At 39.1% G+C, this 25,618-nt stretch overlaps 1 protein-coding gene across 2 annotated transcripts in view; it reads left to right on the top strand.

Annotated features, from left to right (window-relative positions):
- Positions 1-23,206, top strand: part of LOC107664877 (UHRF1-binding protein 1-like) — a 35,593-nt gene extending 12,387 nt beyond the window's left edge. Inside the window, exons 2-23 of one of the 2 annotated variants that reach the window (XM_016455563.1) lie at positions 324-486; positions 2,661-2,699; positions 3,022-3,113; positions 3,391-3,580; positions 3,656-3,796; positions 5,698-5,868; positions 6,099-6,279; positions 6,371-6,454; positions 6,550-6,696; positions 7,750-7,859; positions 8,056-8,197; positions 8,311-8,504; positions 8,756-10,122; positions 13,034-13,114; positions 13,403-13,551; positions 13,885-14,036; positions 14,152-14,302; positions 14,407-14,445; positions 19,202-19,455; positions 19,923-20,034; positions 20,362-20,522; positions 21,436-23,206. In XM_016455563.1, the coding sequence (XP_016311049.1) occupies positions 324-486; positions 2,661-2,699; positions 3,022-3,113; positions 3,391-3,580; positions 3,656-3,796; positions 5,698-5,868; positions 6,099-6,279; positions 6,371-6,454; positions 6,550-6,696; positions 7,750-7,859; positions 8,056-8,197; positions 8,311-8,504; positions 8,756-10,122; positions 13,034-13,114; positions 13,403-13,551; positions 13,885-14,036; positions 14,152-14,302; positions 14,407-14,445; positions 19,202-19,455; positions 19,923-20,034; positions 20,362-20,522; positions 21,436-21,576 (4,261 nt within the window). In that variant the 3' untranslated portion in view covers positions 21,577-23,206. The remainder of the gene's footprint in view (positions 1-323; positions 487-2,660; positions 2,700-3,021; positions 3,114-3,390; positions 3,581-3,655; positions 3,797-5,697; positions 5,869-6,098; positions 6,280-6,370; positions 6,455-6,549; positions 6,697-7,749; positions 7,860-8,055; positions 8,198-8,310; positions 8,505-8,755; positions 10,123-13,033; positions 13,115-13,402; positions 13,552-13,884; positions 14,037-14,151; positions 14,303-14,406; positions 14,446-19,201; positions 19,456-19,922; positions 20,035-20,361; positions 20,523-21,435) is intronic. The other variant, XM_016455564.1, reaches the window with a different exon arrangement.
- Positions 23,207-25,618: the final 2,412 nt, after the last annotated feature.

Genomic DNA, 25,618 nt, shown 5'->3' with positions numbered 1-25,618 from the left:
TTTTAAATGTCCATACTCCATACATACATACACACACACACACACACACACACACACACACACACACATACATACACACACACACACACACACACACACACACACACACACATATGAACTCAAGTGGTGGGTGGTAACAGCACAGCTCACCGGTCTACTTGCTTGTAAAGCTGTAATTACAGTCAAGAGAAAGAGCCATTAAACCATAATGGAAAACTGCTATGTGCTTTTTCTGCCTCCCTCAGTTTCTTCATTCATCTTACTGATTTTATTATCTGATTTCTCCCGGTTCCTCTCTCTCTCTCTCTTTCTCTTTTCTGCAGGTTTGCTAAGAATCTCTCCCCAGATAAGATTAATCTGAGCACTCTGAAAGGGGAGGGCCAGCTTACCAACCTGGAGCTGGATGAGGAGGTTTTGCAGAACATGTTGGATCTGCCCACCTGGCTCGCCATTAATAAAGTCTGCTGCAACAAGGCCGCCATCCGGGTAAGAGACGCCCCTGCTTCTTGCTGACATCATCACTATGAGTCCCTCTGACACCATTATTGTAGAATCAGCTGGGAAGATAATTGAGTTCAGCCCTCTTGACTTGTACTCGTGAACTGCATTCAAATGTACATAATATCCATCCTATGTTGGCTTCCGCAGAGATGGAAGTTAGTAGAGAAGCACGATATATTGGTACCATATTGGTTATTGGACAGTTATTAGAGATTTTATTGTATAGGATAATATTGCTGTCATGTAATGCTCTCTTCTAATATTTAAAAAAAAAAATAATAATAATAAATAATAATCATTTTATAACGTTACATGTAATCAAATCAATCAAAATAAACAATTTTCATAAAGTACATGATAATGTTTTCTAAGAAATTTTGTAGCATTTAAAATGGTTTATTTTACATTTTAAATTATTTTAAATATTTTTACAATTTTAAAAAATATATTGAAAATATAAAAAATTTACAGCAGCCATAATTTGAAAGTATTATTTTTTTTTATTACTATAATAATAATAATAATAATGTAATTATTTATATAATTATTGTGATTATTATTGTTGTTAGTATTAGCAGTAATATTAGTAGTAGTAGAAGCAATAATAATATATATTTTTTTTTTAAACAATATTTTACACCGGCTTTCATCATATTCATCATATTATATGTTAGCATCACCACTGCAGTACACACTTTGCACTACATTTGATAACATTAGGAAACCAGACAGTAAGTTTGTGGTGAGGAAAGGCAGTGTCTGAGCTCTGTAATCTCAAATCGATTACAACACGCTGACCACGCAAACCTTAATAGAGCAAAGACACAATGTTACTTTGAATGGCTCAGTATTGTCATAACAATGACTCGACAGTTGCTGGGAGCAATTGTAGTAATTAAAACCTGATGTTATAGATGATACTTCAGTTACAGGAACAAACACCACATAGTTTCCTTGTCCTGTTGTTTCGGTCGATAGAGCTAAACCAAGACTGGCTGATCTTGTAGTTTTACTTTCTACTTCTACTTGAGCTTTTCCTTTCTCTCTTCCTTTTTCTGGCCGCAGTAGACTTTCCCATCCTTCATTCTGGCATCAATTATCTATTAGTCTGGTGCAGTTTTCCACAACCATTATTGGCTGTCCCTCCATTCTTGTCTAGACATCAGCCACGTAGTTGTTTAATGAAACCTCAATGGATGTCATTGTGTGTATTGATAAAATACGATAGCTGCAGCTGTTCTGAGGGTCAGTGCGACCCTTGTGCAGCAATCTGATTGGTTAAATGAAGCTCACGCCTGGGTAATGAGTGACAGAGAGAAATGAATGTGTCTGCGATGAACTTCACCAGGAGATCCAGCCTTTGAAACGCTCCTTTTCCTTTCCTCTTCCTTTCCCTTTGTTCGTCTCCTTTTTATTATTCCTCCCTGTGATCTCCTAACATCAGTTTTAGTATATTTCAATGGCTAATATTCATGCTGCAGCTTTTTAACTCTCCACTTTAACATCCATATTTGAGTGCAGAGGAAATGAAATACAGCTTTTCTATATTCTGCTCTTTAGGGATGAGTGTTTGTGTGTGTTTCTTGTCCCTGTCTGACTCTTTTTAAGAGGAACGTACAGTTTTCTCCCTCTGGCTGTGCTCCAGGTGCTTCTGCATGCTTCCTGATGCATACTGGAAAAAACTGCTCTCTCTCTCTCTCTCACACACACACACACACACACACCTGCATCTCAGAAGCTATATTACTAAGGGCCTTTCATAGACGCAATGGTAGTCATTCTCAACAAACCTGTAGAGTTAGAGATTATTAGATTTGAAGAACATGATTTATGAGCAAATTATAAGTACCACTTCAAATATCCTCACAAGTCGATTTTTCAACATGTTTCACTATATTTCTGAGGGTGTTCTTCAAAATTTGTTCCTCACAAATATATCCATTGAAGGAATACAATAAAGCCAGTTTCTAAAAGTGTATGTCTTTAGAAGATTGCAGCAATATTATTAAGACACACCAAGACAGACATGAGTACATGCATCATATCTTAGCAAAGTTACTGCAAACAGTGCCTAATTACAGGCTGTGTACTTTAATTATAAAGGACAATGTTGCATATACTGTAAATATATATTTTCTTTGTGTGCGTGTGTGCCCTAGATCCCATGGACCAAGCTGAAGACTCATCCAATTACTCTGGTAATAACACTTTATTAAAAATGTATTTTTTAAATATTATTTCATTTTGTTTTGTTTTATCTTGTTTTGTTATCTTGTTTTTGTTGTTTTGTCTAGCTGTTTTTTTGTGTTGTCATGTTTTTGTTGTTTTGTTTTGCTGTTTTTTTTTGTGTTGTCATGTTTTTGTTGTTTTGTTTTGCCATTTAGTTTTTTGTTTTGCTTTTATTGTGGTTTTGTTTTTGTATTTTTTGTTTGTTGTTTTATTTGAGGCACTTCTTTGATTAAAGGGATAAAATAAATTTTCTGTAGCTTAATTATTCCAACTGGAAATCATGTCTTTCAGTCTTTGGATAAAGTCGTCATGGAGATGAGCACCTGTGACGAGCCTCGCCCTCCCAACGGCCCATCACCCATTGCAACAGCCTCTGGTCAAAGGTCAGTTTCAATTGACCGGATTTATCTGTCTTGATTTGTATCTCCCCTCTGCTGCTTCCTGTTTTCATGCTTCCTTCTGTCATGGAAAACCTGGAGGCATATAAATTGTGTCTTGAAAAGCCATGGAAAAGATTATTTCTTTTTGTATTTTTTTTTTTGTTTGATTTTTTGTGAGAGCTTGATATTGTTTTTTTGGTGAAACCTTGTTGTAGTGTAAAACTTGCTCGCAAGCCTGCTATTAAATGTTTATTTTGTAATCTTATTCTCTCTTTGCCAGTGAATATGGTTTTGCGGAGAAGGTTGTGGAGGGCATCTCTCTCTCTGTGAATTCCATAGTGATCCGCATCAGCGCCAAAGCCTTTAACGCCTCCTTTGAGCTCTCGCAGCTCCAGGTCTACAGTGTTAACACCAGCTGGGCCACTGGTGACCTCCGATACACCCGCATCCTGGACCCCACACGTGGAGAGGTGACAACAGATACCTATGGTATTGTGGAGTGGATGAGGTATGTGTTTATATGGTAACACTATGATTTGTTTTAGATCCTAACATTTAAGGAAGTGAGCTGGCAGATGATCAGGATTGAAGCAGACGCCATCCAGAACACAGAACATGAGGTCGTCAGAGCCCCCATACGACTCATCACCAACCAATCAAAGATCAGAGTCACTTTAAAGAGGAGGGTAAGGACACACACATGCACACATATTAATTTCACACACTCAAACAGAAACATATGGGTATATGTTCAAAATTAGATCCAAACTGTCAATCTTTGGATCACTGTGTATTTTTGAGAGTGTGTGTAGCACTCAATCTTCTGTGGATCAGCTCTGAGCTCTGTGGGCAGCCGGGATCCATTTCTCTGTTGGTAGTCTGAATATTGGCAGCTGATTAGAGGATCCAGGCCTCACATAAAAAGAAATGCAAACAAACTCTGTACATTTAGTACGGTCAAATTATGCAAGATTAAATGAAATGCAGTGGGGAGCATATTGAAAATTTGGGTTTTAAAGTCCTTCATAAACCTGGAAAAAATGTATATATATTTTTTAAAAACATTTTAAGTCAGTAAAACATCATGATGTAAAAGGGAGAGGAATATTAAAGATTCTAAACTGTGTTGAAAATCCAAATCAAAATAAAGCTAGAATGCTGGTGTCATTAAACAAAAAACCAAATATTAAAGGTGCCATAAAATGGAAAACTGTATTTACCTTGACATAGTTGAATAATAACAGTTCTGTACATGGAAATGACATACCGTGAGCCTCAAAACACCATTGTTTCCTCCTTCTTATGTAAATCTCATGCATGCAAAAGACCACTGAAAAATAGGCGAATCAGAACATAACACCGACTGTGACGTTACAGTTGGGATCACTAATAGTTACGCCCCCAACATTTGCATATACCCGCCCATGTTCTATGTCAGCCGCCAGCCGAACCTGCACAGCTGAATCATCAGAAGTTCTGCAGGTATTGTGAAGAAACAAGCGAGGATAATAGCGAAAATGGCAGATCATGGAAATAAATGTTATGTTCCAGGCTGTGCAGGGGATGTGATGTGCAGGGATGGGTTGTTGTCTGTCAGAAAGGCACGGAAAACAAATAACGCATTCTAATAAAATAACGCGAGCCACTAAAGAGACATGTTAGCTGCTTGCTAGCGGTACCCTGTTACATTACAGTACATAAGATTTCACTTACCACATAAACAGAGTAAGGAGAGATGACTAAGGATGATGGCGAATGATTTACAGTTCCTGAGCACCACTGACAAGCATCTGATGTGTAAAATGTGTGGTAAGTACTGCCGCTGTAGTTTACACAGAGCATGTGCGATAGCAAATCTCGAAAGTGAAAGTAAAAAGTGATCGTGCAGTCGAATTTTGTTTTAATGCCCCGCATATTAATAGCGGCTCCCTGATGCCCGCATTTTATATAATTACCCAACGATATAACTGCGAGAGAAAGTATTGAAATATATATTTTCCCTGTGTTTCCTTCCTGCTGTGTGAGCTACTGAAATGAGCCGCACTGTGAAACAGCCAATCAGAGCAGAGCTCAACATTGAGCTGCACTGTGAAACAGCCAATCAGAGCAGAGCTCAACAATATTATTCATGACCATTTTGGTTGTAAATGGACATGTAAAACCGTTTCTGGAGATTTTGTGCCCTTACCTAAGCCACATACCTTCTATGTAGATATCGGAGAACAATTTTAAATATTGTATCAATGCATTCTATGGCACCTTTAAGACATTCAACAATATAATATATACAGCATAAATACAATCATTCAAAAGTTTTTTTTTTTTTTTCTGAAGGATCATGTGACACTGAAGAAGACTGAAGTAATGGTGCTGAAAATTCAGCTTTGCCATCACAGGAATAAATTACATTTTATAATGTATTAAAATTTAAAACAGTTATTTAAAATTGCAATGATGTTTCACTGTATTTACAGTCTTGGTGAGCTAAAGAGACTTCTTTAAAAAAACATTACTAATGATTACTATGATATCTAATGTGAGATTCCACAGTATTTGCCTCACGGCTGAATGTCCATGTGTATTCCAGATGAAAGACTGTAATGTTATTGAATCAAAGCTGATTCTGATCCTGGAGGACCTGCTGTGGGTGCTGACGGACTCTCAGCTCAAGGCCATGGTGCAGTACGCTAAGTCTCTTAGTGAAGCCATGGAAAAATCAGCTGCGCAGAGGAAGAGCATGGCCCCCGATACCACACAGGTGTGTGTTTGAAGCTACTTCCTCGTCCCCTTCATTAATCAGCCACACCACTTCTTCCATACTTCCTCTTTTTTTTTTTAAAGGTTTGCTTTCTGTTCTCAAAATAATATTTTGGTGCCCTCTACTGGTTGAAAATTTTAGTTCAGATTTTGGACTGGTGATGTGTCAAATGTTTGGTGTGTTTTTGGAGATTTCTGTACAGTGTATTTCAACTCTGTTGGTGTTTTTAGGTAACACCGGCACCTCCTTCAGCCCAACAGGTGCGCACACAGCAGGCTTCAGCCACAGCAGATCAGAGCGCTTCCATGGCACGGCTGTTTAACGACTATGATGTTCGTGAGACCTCACACCACCTCCAAATCACACATCTCGACCTGCATATCTGCGACGACACCAATGCCAAGGACAGAGGTACCACATATTCACACTTAATACTGTTAACATCAAAGTGTGATGTGAAGTTTGGTGTTATGTTGAAATATGTGTCTTGTTCACTCTATAGGAATAAATAAGAGATTAGATAGTGGTGCAATGCAGTTGTCCTTCAGTTCTATCAGCGTAGACTATTATCCCTTCCACAAAGCAGGTAAACTCCTCAAACACATTAGATTCTTCCTCTAATAAACTGTTGAACAGAAAGATGTTCAGATTATTAAAGCATAATTCCTTTCTCTCTCTCAGGTGAGAGCTCTATGCACTGGATGCATTACGGCGAGGCCACAAAGTCTCGTGAGACCTGGGCCCGTTCTCTCCTGGAGGAGTTTAAGTCTAATGTGGAAATGCTCAAAACCGCAGTCAGTGGCCAGAGCCAGAGCTCCCCTCAGCACGGTGAGAATGTCCTGCCTATTAACACACCCTGATTGACTGCTTTCATCTCATTGTGACTGAAAAACAGAAAATGGATGAATTTCATGCGACCTATCGAGAATATGACTGGATCATATTTGACCCAAAAATCTAAATAAAATTTTAATATTAACAATAACAATATATATATTTTTAAATTGTCATATTTTTACATTATAGTAGAATTGATGTACTGCCTTGAATTGAACTGACTTAAATTGTTTTTATAACATTCATATTTTTATAATAGTCCATTCAAAATTATGCATAAAAACATTTGGATGCATTATGGTAATGAGAAATTGTGCGCAAAATGTCATGAAAATAATGCAAAAATTAGTTTAATTAATGAATTAATTAGTTTTTTTTGGGGGGCGGGGATTTTAGGGTGAAATGTGATCTGGACACGGGTTATTAATTGACAGCTGTTGTTTATAGATGCATAGGCCTGGATATCTGCTCATCCGAACAATTGATATAGCAAGAATTTGTGACACTTTATTTTAAGGGCTCTTCACAAAGACACTTTCAGATGACTACACAGTTTTGGGTTGTAGTTGTGTTCTTGGCTAGCAAGAGGTCTTCCATGTGGCCACTGAGAGTATAGCAGAGTCTTTGTACAAGAGCCTTTAGCTAAAGTGTTAGTTTTTTAGCTCAGCAGTACAGTACGGCTAATGTTCGAGTATATTGTGATCGTGGCTTTAATTTTGAAATCATTAGAATGTGTTTTGCTGTGGCCATTAAGTGTGTCCTGGTAGCAGCTAACACCTTTGAGAGGTTTTTTGCGTAATGGGTTCTGTGTCCCCAGTCCATCAGTCGATTGTCTTAGAGGCACAGGGTGGAGGGATAATGGTTAGGGAGCTGGACTCAGGCCCAGATGGCTTGTGGCCGCTCTCCCCCACGGCCAACTGCTGCTGGTGTCTGGAGACAGGTACCTCTCTGGTGTGTGTTTGAGGTGCCACACAAACACATGGCTGCGGTTTGTGCAGATGGTCCACTGTGTTTGTGATGTCTGAGTTTATGTGTTTCCCACAGGAAAGATCTCCACCGGCTCCAGCACTTCCTTCTCGCCCCCACCTGCACCAAAAACCCAGCTCATGTCCAGCTCAATTGTGCTACGGATGGCAGATTTCAGCATCTTTCAGGTTTGTGTGGAAGAACACACATACACATGCACTAATAATCTTTCCCTCTGAAATAGCTCTTTAACGCCATTTATACTCATTTCAAATTCAAATGTGTTGCATCAAGATGCATAAATGTTGTCATCATTGACTTGAGTAAATGATGAAATTTTTATTAAGTAACTCTTTAAAAGTTGATTTTTCTGCTGTATTGAAGGTGTCTACAGCAGACCAGCCACGCTCAAGTCCTCAAAGCATGATATCCTGCAATAAGAAATCCCTCTACCTCCCCCAAGAGATGCCGGCTATCCATGCCGAATTCACAGAGTACTACTTCCCAGATGGCAAAGACTATCCCAGTAAGACAGAAGTGGCAGCATACATAATAAATGCTGACAAAATCAGAATAGTCACTTAATATCAGTTCAACTCAAGCATTCTCTGAATTGACATGAATAAACTCTCTCTGCAGTCCCCTGCCCCAACTTGTACGTGCAGTTGAACGCACTACAGCTGGTGCTTGACTCTCGCAGTCTGGTTTGGCTCAATCTGTTTGCGTTGGACCTTTGTCAGAGCTTAGAACAATTTATGGAGCTGTACAAACTCAATGACTCGCAGAAACCTGACGAGCATGTAGATATCAGAGTGGACGGACTCATGCTGAAGGTAGTTCTTACTTACATTCACTTAAGAAACTGCAACAGTTTAGCTTCATCTCTAATCAAAGACACCTGAGCAAGGTAATCAATGTCTTCAGGATTACTAGAAAGTTACAAGTGCGTTTGATCAGGGTTTAAGCTAAACTCTGCAAGGCAATGGCCCTCCAGGCCTGGATTTGAGGAACCTTATTGTAAAATTGTATGTACCATTTTTTTTTTTGTAGTTTAATAGAAAATTCTGTGTTTGCATGTTTGTAGCTGGTGATCCCTGCAGAACAGGAGAGGACTCAGCCTGACCAGCCCCGCTCAGTGTCAGTACAGACCTCAGAGATGGTAGCCACTAACACCCGTCACCCTTCCGGATGTACCCGGTCCAGTCTGGAAGCCCTCATGCAGGCCTTCCAGGAGCAACCCTTCTTCACCTCCCTCTCTGCCTCTTTTCCTCGTTCTCAAAACTCCTTCTCTGTGCTGCATCCTGTCTTCCAGCGACACGCTCATGAGCAGGACACATGCATTCATGATGTATACCGGGGCCTTGCTCCGCCATCTCTCTCCACCAATGCCCTCAAAACACCAGCAGCCACCGACTTGTGGGCCGTGCACTTCTCCCAGTTCTGGGTGGACTATGAGGGCTCCCGCAGTGGGCGAGGTCGTCCGACACCTTGCGTGGACTCCTTCCCTCTGACACTTTGGGTATGCCACCCTGCCCGATACACTCAGCACCACGAGAGGCTCAGAGCAGGCACAGGGTCAGGCCTGTTGCCTCGCAGCGAGTCAACTGAGATAGCCAGTCGTCTACAGAGGAAGAAGCTTCTAAAGGAGTTCTACAGCACTGATGCATCTCCCAGCAACATGCCAAGCAACGGCCTCCACAAACCACACTCTCTGGATGGCCTATTCTGCGACTCCTCTTCGTCTCTTTCCCTTGCTTCCTCGTCCTCTTCCAGCGAAGTAGACTTGCAGGTGATAGTGCACATTCAGAAGCACCTGAGTGCTCAGGTGAGCCATGGGCAGTATGTGTTCCTGCTCAGACTGCAAAATGCTGTGAAATCTCTGCAGCGCACTTTACAGCAAGATCTGGAGCAGTACGGCTCCAAGCGCCAGGGTCCCACGCAACCTTTCAGTGCCTGCGTGGGCGTGCTCATGAAAAGTGCAGAAGTTGCACTTCTCCTGAAGCCCATTCCTCAACCAGATTTGAACATTAGCCCCCTGGACTCAGACGTATCCCCTTCAGAAAGCAGGGCCACTCTTGAAGCCGGGAGTGAGGAGAGTGATGGGCACGAGAGACCCTCGGCTGCAGGAGAGGGTGCTCGAAAAGTGGATCAGCTCCTTTGTGCACATGCCGTCAATGCATCTCCCCTCCTTGCTTCCCCGTCTCCTGATCTGAGAAAGGCATCTGTGGATGAGAGGAGTAGCATGGTGTCTGGTAGAATGGTGCCATCTGAGGAGAAGAAGGACTTGAGAGAAGGATCTCCCAATGGGGAGGGCAACAGAGCTGAAGCCAAAGGGCAGCAGAGTGAAACCTCACAAGGTGGAATCATGGTAGTAGATCCCATGTCCGACAATTCCTCCAGGGAATGGAATGAGAAGAGTCTGGGAGGCAGGCTACCTCAGTCCATGTCCAGGTATTACTGTTTTCGTGTATTTAGAACACAGCTGTCCAATCTTTCCTGCTTTGTTTTTGGAAATTGATAATGGAAGTAGAGCTGCATGGCCCTGTCCCAAATGCTGACATAAGCCTTTGTGGTCCACCTTACACAATTTGATGACATAATGTTGCATGGAGCATTGGATAGTTGACCAAATCTTTATTAAAGGGTGCATCACGGGTTTAAAGGGGGTGGGCATTTTGTTAAACCATAAAATAAATGGGACAACATACGGTGTTGTGAGCTAGACAGACATGGGTAGCCAATCCTGCTCCTAGAGGGCTACCTTTCTGCAAACTTCAAGGGTTAGTTCACCCAAAAATGACCAAAAATTTTCTACGTTGTTTACGCTTTGATTTGAACGAAAACAACGTATCCACGTGACGCAGCTGACACAGAACAACATACGCTGTTTGCATTCAGTGGATATTCTCCAAAATGGCACCAGGGTGACGCGGAGGAGACGAATCGTTGAATAAAGTCGTTATTTTTGTTTTCTTTGCATACAAAAAGTATTCTCGTAGCTTCGTAAAATTACGGTTGAACCCCTGATGTCACATGGATTATTTTACTAATCTCCTTGCTACGTTTCTGGACCTTGATCGTGGTAATTACATTGCTGTATATGGGAGGGTCAGAGAGCTCTCAGAATTAATCAAAAATATCTTAATTTGTGTTCTGAAGATGAACGGAGGTCTTACGGGTTTAGAACGACATGAGGGTGAGTAATTAATGACAGAATTTTCATTTTTGGGTGAACTATCCCTTTCAGTTCCAACCAGGGTCTGAAATTAATAAAGGCTCGTGGCAAAAATGGCCCACAAATTTAAGACAAAGGGGCAAAAAACAGCCCTTTGGCTGTTACGATTAAAATGAAATGGGTAAATGCTTTTTTTGTGCTTTTTTTTTTTTTTTTTTTTTTTTTGCGCAGCGTTGTGCCTTATAACCAATCACACGCGTTTCTGTTAAACTTAGGAATGCATTGGCCAATCAGAGGTGTTTACAGTGCACAGCATAAATGAGTACACCCCCTCTGATTAAATATAAAAGATTAATTTTCTTAATGATCACTAATATAATTCATAGAAAGATGGCAAAATTGAAATGTATTAAACATATTCTTAATAAAAACAGAGAAATAAATGCCATTAATGTCTGTAAAATAAGAAACTTAGCCAATTTTTGTTTAAATGAAGGATTGCAGAATTGAGTACAGCCTAGATTTAATTCAAACAAGTGTAATATTCTAGAACTTAATATGTCCTCCATAACTCTAAGTACACTGCTCTGACACTTCTTGGCACTGAGTGTACAAGTTCATGACAAATTTTCACATCTGTGCTGTTTAACTCCTGGAGGACGACCTCCTTAAATGCCCTGGTCTTTAATGGGGAGTGTTGCTCAGCTCGTCTCTACAGAATCTCTCACAGCAGCTCAAGAGTGTTAAGATTGAGTGAAATACATGTCCACTGAAGGATTTTCACCTCAGGAGAATGAATATCTTCATTGTCATGTTAAAAAATAATGCCCAACAATGCAGGTAATGAGAAGAGGGTAGCATTTTTCCTCTTTTATGCTAAGAAATAAATCTCCTGACAGTTCTCTCTCAAGTGGTTTCATTGTTGTCAGCATTAAGTCTGAGTATGATTCATTGGGCCATATAACACTTAATAATGTTTTGGTTCAACATACTTACATGTTGATCAATACTTGCCTTAACCTTACACCAGAATTTTTTTTGTTTTGTTTTATTTAGTAACTTTCAGGAGGGTGTACTCATTTTTGCAACACAACATTTGATCACTTTGATAAGAAAATGGTATTTTCTTGAATAATTTTAACATTCTTCTTTGGTAACTGATCAAGCAGACTTGCTGGAATATTATCTCTCTAAAAAGCCACAACATGTCTTCTAAGCAAAGAGTAATTGCTGAATTTGTTAAGTTTCAGAGGGGGTGTACTCATTTATGCTGTGCACTGTAGATTAGTCAGCACTGAGCTGTGTTTAGTGCGCACGCTCGCGAATTCCCTCATCATAAACAACACAGTGCAGATACGATGTAAATAAAAGATTAATTTCGTAGCTTGAGTGATTATAATGCAAGGCAAGCTTTTGCATAACTTGCTCTAGACTAGACTAACGTCATAGACCGACATGTTTGTCTGTGAAGCCAGAACGTGACGTGCCCAAAACACAGACACAAAACACAAAAGAAGTTTTTTATATTGTGTTCTATATTGATATTAATAATCATTATTACAATATAAAGAGCAATAATCTACAATAATGACTTTTGTCCACTGTCCTGCAGAGTTTAGCTCCAACCCTAATTGTATTTAAGTAACCCTGAAGACTTTGGTTAGATTTTTCAGGTGTTTGATTAAGGTTAGATCTAAACTCTGCAGGAAAGTGTAACCTGAGAACAAGGGTTTTATACCCCTGATCTAGCCATTACCTTCACAAAATCCAAATATGAAGGCCATAAGACTGCAAGTCCACATCAAGTGGGACAGGGCCCATGCTGAAGTATATATAAAATATACTGTATGTAACATGCCCTGCTTTGGGCTTGACTGGGTGATCAGTTTTCAATGAGGTTAATATTAGGGCCTCATCAGCCTGTGAGGCGCAAAGCGGTGCACCTTTCACCATTGGGCATAAAAGAGAAAATGCTCTATAACGGGATTGTGAGTTTTGTAGCTTTAATTTATAACTGAATGTAGATAGGATTGATGCAGAAATAATGACATTGAATGTTTTGAGAGTGTGTGTGTATTTGGGAGTAAAACCCAATGCACAAGTGCTTCCTTGCTCTGAATGTGACCTCTGGGTGTGTGTGTGTGTGTGTGTGTGTGTGTGTGTTTGTTCAATTTCTCTCTTCTGAAGGAAAGGCAGTTTATCAGTGGTCTCTGACCTCTTAACTTCCACGCACAGCAGGTCTACCTCCTTATATTCCATGTCCAACATGTAAGACACCCTCTTTAGGACTCTGTGCCCATCTGTGTATGCGTGAATGTTTGTGGAGAAAACGGTGGTATCGTGATTTTGATCATTTCACACTAGCTTGTCCCTCGTGGTGTTGTGTGTAGGACTGTGGACGTGCGCAGAGTTTGCCGACTCTGACTGATGTTTTGATTTAGCCAAAAATGTGTTCGAACTCTTTTGTATCACTTTTGGTGTTTTTTACGTTAGTACTGACATTCTCATCCACTCTCATACTCACTGTTTTCTACTTTTTGTGCATGTACTCTGCAGTGGTCGTTTGATCCAGGGCAAGTCGCAGTCGAGTTTATCAGTGACCTTTAAGAACATGAAGAAAAGCCCTTCACTACAGTCTCTGGATGATCTCTCCATAGACAGTTACTTACTAGAGGACTGTGACAGCTACAGCCTGCTGGAGAGAGGTACATTCACTCTTGAACACCATGTTCTACTTGTGTGTGTTCTTCTATAGGAGAGCTTTATTATGTTTGTGACCACAAGGGAGCAGTATTGTAACTGTATCTATCTTTTTTGTGCTATTTTGTTCCATTGATGGAGCAGTATGACTATTTCTAGATAACCGGAAGTTCATTCAAGATTTACCATTTAGCACAGGCTAAACATCAGGCCCAAATGTGATGGGAAAATTATAATTTATTTTAATATGTTTTCTATGTTACTGAATATGGCTCTGGATATGCTACACTCTCTCGTTCTTACCAAATAATATGCAAATATGTTTTTTTTTGTTACAGATGACGTATCAATCTCTGGTTACAAGGAGGTTCTAAATGAACAGATTTCCTCAGATGGGACTGTGACTCTCGCTCAGGAGGCAGATGAGGCCCAGTCACCTGACGCCATCAGCGCTGCCTCACAGAGCATAGACGAACCCACGAAAGACCTTGTAATAAACTCTTTTTCTTTCAGTCCTCAACTTTGTTGCTGAAAGTGAACTTTTTCTGTTCTCCTGAATGAAAACAATGTGATGTATAAAATATCTGTATTACGTGCATTTGCAGGTGTCGGTGCTGGTTTTGAAGATTCACTCGGTCTGCTGTTCTCTGGATCTGAAGGGTGATGATACAGCAGTTGCTCTGGAGGTAGGACGGATCCGACCCAACCAGCTCGGCAACGTCAGTTTGCGGCAGTATCTTAGCAACCGCAGCCTGGGTAAGACTGATTGACATTTGTGTTTGTGTGTGTGTGTGTGTGTGTGTGTGTGTGTGTGTGTTGCTGTTACACCTGATAAATAATTGCTGTTTGCGTTTCTTCAGGTTTAGTGTCTACAGTATCAGTCGCTCAAAGTGGTGAAGGTACTTTTAGTGTGTATCTTCATATGTTTGCATAGTGTGTGTTTGTACGCATGTTTGTGAGTGGAAATGCTGTCTGTGAGTTTGCATGAGTCTGAGTTGTGTGTGTTGTGTGATCACTCTTTAAGCAGTTTTTGTGTTTAATTTGAACTCTACTATTCAAAAGTTTGGGTTCTGTATGTTTTTTTTTTTTTTTTTTAAAACAGTCTCTCTATGCTCACCTAAGCTGCATTTACAGCATTTAATCAAAATATACAGTCTTTTTTTTTTTTTTTTTTTTTTTAAACAAGTCTCTCTATGCTCACCTAATCTGCATTTACAGTATTTGATCAAAAATACAGTAAAAAGGTAATATTGTGGAATATTATTGCAATTTAGAATGACTGCTTTCTTCTCTTTCTTTCTTTTGTTATATATATTTTTAAAAGCTGAATTTTCAGCAGCCATTACTCCAGTCTTCAGTGTCACATGATCCTTCAGAAATTATTCTGATATGCTGATTTGCTGCTCAAGGGACATTTTTTATTATTATCAATGTTGAAAACAGCTGTGCTGTGCTGTTAATATTTATGTGGAAAACGTGATAAATTTTTTTTGAGGATTTTTTTTTAACGATTCAATAGAACAGCCTTTATTTGTACATTTATTGTTTTTACTGTCACTTTTGATCAATTGAATGCACCCTTTCTGAATAAAAGTATGAATTCCTTTCAAAAAATAAATAAATCAAATAAAATCAATTAAAATGACTGACCTCAAACCTTTGAACAGTAGCATACTGATATATTTTTTATAAACGACTAGTCAGTGTTTTGGTCAATTGATTAGTCTTAAAGAAGCCTTAATGTAGATTGCAGATTGTGTTCGTCAATAGAGAAAGATGCTAATAGCCTAACAGCTAAAGTATCTATCATATTAGAAACTATCATAGTCCTCACAGAAATTAGCCTTACTGGTTAATATTTAATAATGTGTTAGTAATGTTTTTTTAAGCAGTCCGTTAGGTTTGTGTGTGCTGTGGTGTGAATTGTAATGGAGAATTTTTCTCATTCACTGGTCCCAACTTTTCGCTTTCCTCCTCCTCTTTCTCTCTCTCTCTCTCCTATAGCTGCTTTGGTATTGTGTTGTCGTTTCTCTACTGTCACAGACCACTGGGTTGTTCAGAAGCAGAACTGCTGGTTCAGGAGACTTTGTACACACATAAACACACACATACAGACTCTCCTCTATCTGGGTTGTTTCAGAGCACTGCCTCTTTCCTCTCCAATAATTAATCTTTAGGCTTTTCTCTGCTCAGTTCCTCTTGACCGATTCCGCTAGCCTCTGTTTTTCAGTCTGTTTCTCTGTATTTTTCACTCACCTGCTCCCATGTTCTCCATTTTCTGTTATTCTCACTCATTCACTTTTTCCTCCTGCAGTATTTTTGCTGTTCTTCAGTATCTTTGCTAGGGAGGGAAAGTGCTGTGTTTGCTTGTTTCATTCACTGTTCAAGGATTAATCAGGAAAGACTTATAATTCTCATTATAAGGAGAATTATCTTCTTCTTATAATGGGGTCTAAGCCTTTATAACTCCATCATATTCACACAGGGTATTGAACGTCTGAAGTGCAACAGTTTTAACTCTCCTTTCAGAAGCAAGAAATTGAACTTTATGCACATGGACAAAAGTCTAGAGCCATCCCTATCTTTTTCTACAGTATTTAAATTATGACGTTCATGCACTACCTAAGTAGTTTGTCATGTATTAAAGAGAATTGATTCAAATTATTTAGTAAGAAATGAGTCATATAATTTCTGTTCTATTATGATTAAATTATACAATAGCAAGTACAAATATTATTCAAATAGACATAAATATTCATAGGTTGGACTTCTTAACTATTAAAAAAATAACTTTAATATTCAAAAAGTCAAGTTCTTTATGAAGAGAATTTGTTTTAAACTTAATATGCCGTCCCCTATTTTTCATAAGGTTTACTTTGTGATCTTTGGATTGATGATAATACCATGTTTTTGGACATGTACCATGGTAACCATAGTGTTCCTTGAAGTGCTTTGAAATACTGCAGATACCACTGAATATAAATGTGATTATATGTGACAGGTATATACCGGTGTACTATCTTAGTACCATCCGCTGCAATCATCTTACCACTGTAATGCCACGGTACTTTTTTTGTAAGGAACCATCTTGGTTGCCTGTTCTGTCTCCCCATTTCTTTATTCTCTGTTATATTTCTTATTTAACAGTTCTGCTGAATGAGCATCTGCGTTAGGTGTTTTTCCCTCTATTCTGGGCAGAGGAGATGAGGATGTTAATGCAGTCTCAGTTTCAGAGCTGACGCTTCTCAAAAGGAAGTACATGTAGGGCAGCCAGAGAAGTATAGTTGATACTGTGGACTCCTCTGCCACGAGACCCTCTGGGACCGCTGAATTGCACAGCTCCGATATCATTTGATGTCTCCTTTCTGCCCTCTGCTGTAGGAAATTTCAATGAATTTCAATGAGATTTCCATTCATTACCGCAGGCATTGTTGCGCTGACATTTTGGATTCAGTGCATAATTTAAATGCAGCGTTTCAATGTTTTGGATTTGTCTATTTTTAGACCGGTGGCTGTCTCCCGTGTCCTGCTTTGCCGTCTGGTTCCACAGCCTGTGCAGCGGGCCCTCGATTTCCACTCATTAGTGATCCATTGGTTTCCTGCATGACTGTGTACACATTTATGTGTCCTCGTAGTTCCAAGGCTTATTGTGTTGCATGAGGAAACATGGAGTAGATGGTGTTTTCTTCATGTGGATCTTCATTATCATGTGTATTTTGTATAATGGCATCTATGCTGAAATATTAAGAGGCGTTCACACTGACGGTGATCTGCAGTGATATAGAGACCTGGAATGATTCATTATCAATGAGAGCAACAGGGACTGTAGTTGAAAAAAGTTTAATGGTATGCAAATAATCAGTGATGCGTTTTATTTCTAAAATTTCTTGCTGCCTTCAAGTGCACCTGGCAAGTTTGTATCTTTGAGTTGGGAATTCACAATTATGACATACATGTCTGAAATACTTGATTCTGATTGGTTAATTGCAGAATTCTGTTATTACCCGATAAAGACTTGTCAATAGAGACGCTGTATAACAGACCACTCGTCTGGGTATCTGAAGCCGGTGCTTCTTTCATGTCTGTTGCATTACACCTTGGACTCGCGTGGACTGTTTTGTACATTGCAATAGATTAGATAATAAACAGGAATGAATACCTTTTAAAAACGTTTAAATGCAGCGTTTCAATGTTTTGGATTTGTCTATTTTTAGACCGGTGGCTGTCTCCCGTGTCCTGCTTTGCCGTCTGGTTCCACAGCCTGTGCAGCGGGCCCTCGATTTCCACTCATTAGTGATCCATTGGTTTCCTGCATGACTGTGTACACATTTATGTGTCCTCGTAGTTCCAAGGCTTATTGTGTTGCATGAGGAAACATGGAGTAGATGGTGTTTTCTTCATGTGGATCTTCATTATCATGTGTATTTTGTATAATGGCATCTATGCTGAAATATTAAGAGGTGTTCACACTGACGGTGATCTGCAGTGATATAGAGACCTGGAATGATTCATTATCAATGAGAGCAACAGGGACTGTAGTTGAAAAAAGTTTAATGGTATGCAAATAATCAGTGATGCGTTTTATTTCTAAAATTTCTTGCTGCCTTCAAGTGCACCTGGCAAGTTTGTATCTTTGAGTTGGGAATTCACAATTATGACATACATGTCTGAAATACTTGATTCTGATTGGTTAATTGCAGAATTCTGTTATTACCCGATAAAGACTTGTCAATAGAGACGCTGTATAACAGACCACTCGTCTGGGTATCTGAAGCCGGTGCTTCTTTCATGTATGTTGCATTACACCTTGGACTCGCGTGGACTGTTTTGTACATTGCAAAAAATGAGTTTTTTGAATTTGAGTTTCATCTCAAATCCATATTTAATGTCTGCAGAGTTATTTATGTGGTGAAAAGCCATGTAATAAGTGGTATGACTGTACTTTATCATTTAAATGTTCATTTTGTTTGAACTAGTTCATTTGTCTTACCTTAAAGGGGTCATATGATGCGATTTCAAGTTTTCCTTTCTCTAGCTGGCCAATCAGAGCACACCTCGCTTTTCAGAATGATGAGCTTTGTAAAAATCGACACGTTTCAGAAAGGCGGGGCATAGAGGAGAAACAATAATGTACAGTATGTGGAAAATAATGTGTTTTTTTAACCTAAAATCGCATAAACCTATTTCATTACACCAAATACACAAAAAATAATGTTCTTTTTAGCAACGTCATATAACCCCTTTAAAGCCATGAGGAACCATTTTTCTTCATTGAAGCTTGGCATTTAGTGAGCTAATAAAACATTTAAACTGAATAAAATCAATATTTCGTGTCCAGTTATTGACTTGATTAACTAGTAGACAAGTAGACATTCCCCTTATGATATTACCAGCTTGTGTATCACCTAGAATTCAGAGTTTAATACTTGCAAATATGACATTTATTTGACAGATATTTGCTTGGTCATGTGCTCAGAAATCGTAATTACAGTATACCTCACTTGAAGAGCCCAACTGTCAGTGTGAACGAAGCATTTCAGGGATCAAAACTAAGAACCTTTAAACCTACAGAACATTTTTGACACATTTTCTAAAGTCAGTTAAGGATAATATTAGCACATTACTTAATTTCTCATGTTTATCTCTCTCTCATAGGCTCTGGGTCAGGGTCGGAGTCCAGCGCGGTGTTAAATCCAGAGGTGCAGGTGAGGCTGGAAAGCGGTCCGGGAGCTGCGGTTCACTCTCCTCTGGCTGAACAGAATGGCTTCCTGCAGTGCCGCCTACAGGGCTTCAGTGCTGACTTCCTCATGGCATCACTGCGAAACCTCGCCCTGTTCCTGGAGGAGGACTCCACCTCCCAGGTTCTCCCCATGGAGATCACCATTAAAGATACACACGTCAATCTGAAGGTACATTTAGACACAAGACATTAAGGCTGTCACAATATCAGATTTTATCAGAATTATTGTAGACTATCACTTATGATTATTTTGGGTTTTTTCTTTCTTGGCCAATGAATCACATTTAAAACATGAGTGTTTTTTGGGTGTACGTCTCGCTTTCATCTGTCATGTTCTTGACATGATTTTGTGTGACCGTTTTAGCTTCTGGTGCTGGATTATTTACGACACTGTTGTATATGTAGTATTAACATGATATTGATATTTAATTTTTTTAACACCAGTACTAATATTTTGGTACATACTTTAATTCACTTCAAACAATGTGTGATTTGTGCACAGCCCCTCAATTCCAAAACCTAACGATCTGCAATCCCTGAATGCACTGACTTCAATGAAAAACCACAGTAGATAGCAAGACAGCTCACTTTTTACACAAGGACCAGCATGTATGAACTAATATGTGTTTAAATCAGGATGATGGTCCCCGTGACAACACATCAGAGCCTGAGGCCACACCCATCGCTGTGCATATTCATAATCTTCTTATTCATCGCCAAGATGACGGCTCATTCAGCATCGGAGAAGGTTATTCATGTCCCTTACTTCCTGTTTTTCTCTTCCTGCTACCTCCTTCTCACCTGAACTATAATCGTTCCTTATAGCATCATTTCCCTCTTCTTTAAATCCGTCTGGCACATGCATGCACTCTCTCTTTTACTTTGAAGTTTGTCTCCTCTATTTTGAATTATTTTGAAATAGGATTAAACCTCAGGAATGCACGTACTAAACGCATCCCTCCCCCTCTCTCCCCTCGGACAGCTGAGCGTGCTGCGGAATCAGAGCTTCAGAAAGCGAGGCCTGTGAATGACAGACGTACTAAACGCATCCCTCCCCCTCTCTCCCCTCGGACAGCTGAGTGTGCTGCGGAATCAGAGCTTCAGAAAGCGAGGCCTGTGAATGACAGAAGGCTCAGTTCTGTCCCTGAAGTTCTTGTAGGTGTGGCCAGTGAGCCGAAAGCCACTCAGACTGCACCTCTGTCACCCACAAGCCCCACCCCCTCAAGTAAAGAACAGGTACACAAGGAAGAACTTGCGATATGTAAATGATTGAAGAGTTTTGCATGATGTAATACATCACAGGGTACGTCCACATAAAACTGTAAAATTGCAGCCTTATGTGAACATTTCAGTTTGCGGTCTAAATACCCATGTACGTTTGTAAGCCTTTACAGTGATGCAAGATTGCTGTTTATGATTTGGTTTATTTCAATTTTAAGGCAATCATTACTATAAATAATACAATTTTCTATTTAAAAATAATTTTATGTGCTATGAAAACATACTGTACTATAAAAAAAACTGTAAGTTTAACAACTCAAAATTTCCCCAGTCCAAAAAAAATTATTTATTGAAACTAGGCTGCGAACAATGGCTTGTTCTGAAAAAAAAATTGATTTCTGATGACAGAAACCTAGAAAATTTCATGCAGTTACACATCAGTGATGTCTTTTTTTGGTGTCTCACCCAGTCACGGTGATGTAATAATGAAGATAGATGCTGTTAAAATTAAATTCAAATTACTTAAAGGAATAACTAATGATAACTGTAAAAAGGTGTAGTACCTACTGCTCTGCATATTCTTCTGAAAAAATCCAATGTTAGTTCAGCCAATAAAGAGAATGTTTACATAAATCTTAAAGGCACAGTAGAAACAATAAATTTTTAATTAATCTTTTTTTTTTTTTTTTCTGAGAGCCAAAGAATGAGTGTAGAAAATGGTTATAACTAAACCATTATTATGAAGTTGTTGGTGCAAAAAGCTTGACTAATATTTATAAGGGGACTTTAGAGAAAAAGTAAAATTATACAAAATATGACCCCTTTAACATCAATTATACAATGACAATTATCATTCAAGCAAAGCATCCAGGCTGATAAACAATAAACAGTTTGTGCGCCAAGCTAATGATCTTTTCTGTCCATACAGCTGCTCATGGAGGAGAATGAATGCTTGAAACTGGAGCTCTCCAAAGCCAAGATGGCGCTAGCGGAAGCTCAGATGGAGAAAGACTCTCTCCAGCATCAAATAAAGTCTCTCAAACTCACCAGCGGAGGCAGCAACAGCTAGTAGCAGTGCATGAGTGTGTGCATACAGGACTGACACTTGCCACAGGGGGGCAGCAGAGTGCTTGGAGGGGCCCGGCGCCATAAAAAATCCCAACTCTGCAGCCGAGAAGAGGATGGTATGTGTGCCGTGATGGAGATCTCACCTCACTCGGGATCCAGGCTTTGCAAACAGTGGCATCTGCTCATAAAGAACAGTGTTCTTTGCTATAGTATACACACAAAGCTTTAGCATCAGAAAAAAATCAAGTGAAAAGACTCTTTGGGACAGCCTGTGGAATTTCACAGATGTTTTGTTGCTCTCTTCCTGTTTTTATTATTTCTTTCACTTCATTTATTTGTGTCAGCGAGCACCACTTAAATTATCATGGGAAAGTGTAAAGGGGTCACTCACATTCTTACTCACGTTCTCTCTCTCTCTAACCAATTCGTACGCTGTGTAGGAGCGCATTCCACTCTTGACCTTTAACCCCAGGACAGTCTTACACACTGAGTGTCAGGGTGTGTGATGTTGAATGTCATATCTTTGGAGGAATGTCTTAAAAAATGTATTTGCACTGTTCTGAACTCTTTTGTTTAACAATAACTACAAAATATTATTTAGTGATTAATAAATTTGTGATTATGTATAGTAATTGTGATACACAAGAATGTTTTGTTAATAAGTGCGATTGAATTGGTGTAGGCAAAATATTTACATCTTCATTATGTTAGCGTCTCAAAAACGGGAATATGTTTTCGGAATTATGTTCACGAACACTATAGGTTTGCATTAGATTTAGATTTGCATTGCACGACTTGATTTCTTTTACTCTATGGACAGATTTTGTGTTTTGCAGTGCAACACTTTGATATTAGTTCAGTATTTGCAACTAAACACATTGCCATTACATCTTTGTCTTTTTAGGTGAATGTTTGCATTGCAACAGTCAAAATAGGAGATTTATTATTATTATTATTTTCTGATAAAGCACCATTCAGTCTGAACATGGAATGTTTAACTGATGCTTTGTCACATTGTTGATCTGTTTACCAGCATTTCTGCACAAAAAAAAAAAAAAAGAGATGGATGGATGTTGGGTGAAAACCGCTCAACTGATGTATGAAATCTAAGAGTTTATGTTAGTTATTTTTTGTTTTTGGCTTTTCTTATTTATACTTTAAAAGAAAAGGGTAATATCATGGCAAAAATATTGAAATGTTTTCTTGGTTTTGCTTTGTTCTCTCTCCTGCCCTGGTTTTTCTCTACAGCGGCCTCTATAAGTGCCTGTGACTGCACACCTTCTCCAGAGGTTCTGCTTGATTTTTCTCTCACATTTTGTTCTCTAAATTAATGTTTTAATGCTCTTCACAAAACAAGCTTCCATCTGGAGAACACTTTTCAGATGTTAGGACTTGAACATGGAGAGCTGGAAGAAACACCTGATTGTAGGAAACAAGAACTTTTCTTATGTAGTACTAGGCCACACCCCTAGGCCCCAATATGTAATAGACACGCCCCTTATAGATGGAGACCCACCTCTTTAGCACAAATGACGAACAATGATGCTCAATCAAGCAAAACTTGTGAAATTGTTATTTCTTGTGTACATCAGAAGCTGCTGAAGTACTGAGACATCTGAAATAAAATGATGAAATAAAATCTAAAATGTTAAATAATTTTTTTATTAATTAGTATTATAATTTTTTTTTTAATAAATGATGATCCATATGTATCAGATGCTGTTGGGCTGAAACAAATGCTCTCAATCACATGCTTACCTAGCCATAATGTTGGCATGAAATGGAAATTCTAGTTCTATTGAAAATCTATTTTAAATGCATTTTAATGCAGAGAAATATGGAGTGCCATTGCTGTAAAGTTGCTTTGCAACGATTTGTATCGTGAAAACCGCTACACAAATAAACTTGAATTGAATTATTGCCGTTATTGTGAAAAAAAAATATTTGTATCGTGAAAACCGCTATACAAATAAACTTGAATTGAATTATTGCCGTTATTGTGAAAAAAAAAACATACTTTTGACCATTTTATGTTTTTTCTTTCTTCTGTTGAACATAAATGAAGATATTTAAAAAAAAATGTGGGTAACCAAACAGTTGATTGTCCCCACTGACTTCCATAGTATAGAAAAAAATACTATGGAAGTCAGTGGGGACCAGCAGCTGTTTGGTAGTGGAGTAACAATAACTGCTTTGCTGATAATTGACCATCCAAGCTGTAGATAAGTTTGTTTCTTCATTGGAACAGATTTGGAGAAATTAAACATTACATCACTTGTTCAGTAATGAATCCTCTGCAGTGAATGGGTGCCGTCAGAATGAGAGTCCAAACAGCTTATAAGAAACATCACAATAGTAATTCACAAGTAATCGACATGGCTCCAGCCCATCAATTAATGTCTTGTGAAGTGAAAAGCTGCGTGTTTGTAAGAAACAAATCCATCAAGGCATTTTAACTTCTGGCCAAAATACAAGTCCATAATCCATAACAATGCTTCCTGCATCATGCTTTTACTTGCAGTGTTTTGACACATTTTCTGCATCAACGTTTGACTTTTTGAGGGATGAATCACTTTTGCTAGGTGCTACTTAAAAGGTCACTTTTCCCCTGGGTTTCCAAAAAAGGTCTCAGTCTGTGTAATCTCAGTTTGGTTTGGCTTCACCTCCATACAACCTAAATCTCATGTGGTACTCTCATGAATTGTAAAGTCAGGCCTGCAACTGTGTGTGTGTTTGTGTTTGAGTGTGCTCCTACTCTATGCATTGCCTATTAAGGCAGATGAATACTGCTCTGTTTGCTGCTCTATGGACGAGTTTATTCCTGGAGTTAGTAACTAAATAGACACTGAACAACCGCTTGTGTTTGTGCGAGTAATGCAGAGAGCTTGCACACAACTGCCTCATAAGATCCGGTTGTTTCTGTTTCTTGGCAAAGCTGAAATCTAGTGACTCTGTCCAACACCCAGTGGGCCTGCAGCTGCCTCTCTCTCTCACACACACACACACACACACCAGATCATCTCTTTCATTTCTTGTGCTGTTCCTCCAGTCTTTAGCACGGCATTTTTTTCCTCTCTTCAAGACTTCACAGCTGAACGGCACAGGAAGTAATGCTGTGGAGATGTTAGTGAAGTTGTAAACAAAACCTGAGAATATCTGCAATCTGTGTTCATTCAGTATTTCACAATTATAGCTCAAAAATGTCTCTTAGAAAAGAGTACATGTGGTGGTTCCATGTCAATTATGGAATGGGATTGTGATTTCATGACAGTTTCATGTATATAATGATACTGAATGATTACCAAACTGAAATCTGGTTAATGTATACATGACACATAATCAGAATATGACCAGAATATTGTAGGAATATTCTTGTGCATGTAAATGCAGTCAGTAACTGTTTAAATGCACATCATGCTCCACAGATTTTACAATACATTCCGTTTGTGTGTGTGTGTTTTCAGAATTCTAGAAACTGGAATATTGGCTTAATCTGCTTTTGGCAGTTACACGTTTACATGAAGCCCACATTCTCTCCATGCTCATATTCTGATTAATCATCTGATTAATAGTTGGAACGTTCTTGTCCCCAAAAATGAGTTTGCATCCTTGCAAAACAAACAAACAATAAATAAATGAATGACTTCTATGAATTACCATGATTTTTTTTAACCATGGTATTTTTACATTATATTTTACATGCTATGTTTACGTTAATATGGCAATCATTGAGTACCATAGTAGACTATTCCTCTCCACCACAGTAGGGTGTAAACGTTCCTTTTAATATGACATCTTTTCTCCTCGTGCGCCAATTAAATCAAAACAAGGTTACAGTAACGGTGTTCGGTATCCGTGATTCCACGCCCAGCCGGAGCAGCTCTCCTCTCGTAACAGAAGACTGCCATATAGGAACCGAAAGACAGAAACACTGATGCTGGGCCGCCCTGCTGTCAGTACAACGGCGCGCGCACTCACACACACACATAGAGAGAGAGAGAAAGAGAGAAAGCGTGTGTACAGTGACCCAGAGCGCACGAGCA

Source organism: Sinocyclocheilus anshuiensis, unplaced genomic scaffold, assembly GCF_001515605.1.
Source record: "Sinocyclocheilus anshuiensis isolate Anshui unplaced genomic scaffold, SAMN03320099.WGS_v1.1 scaffold299, whole genome shotgun sequence".
NCBI lineage: Eukaryota > Metazoa > Chordata > Actinopteri > Cypriniformes > Cyprinidae > Sinocyclocheilus > Sinocyclocheilus anshuiensis.
This window is presented reverse-complemented; position numbering and strand designations above follow the sequence as displayed.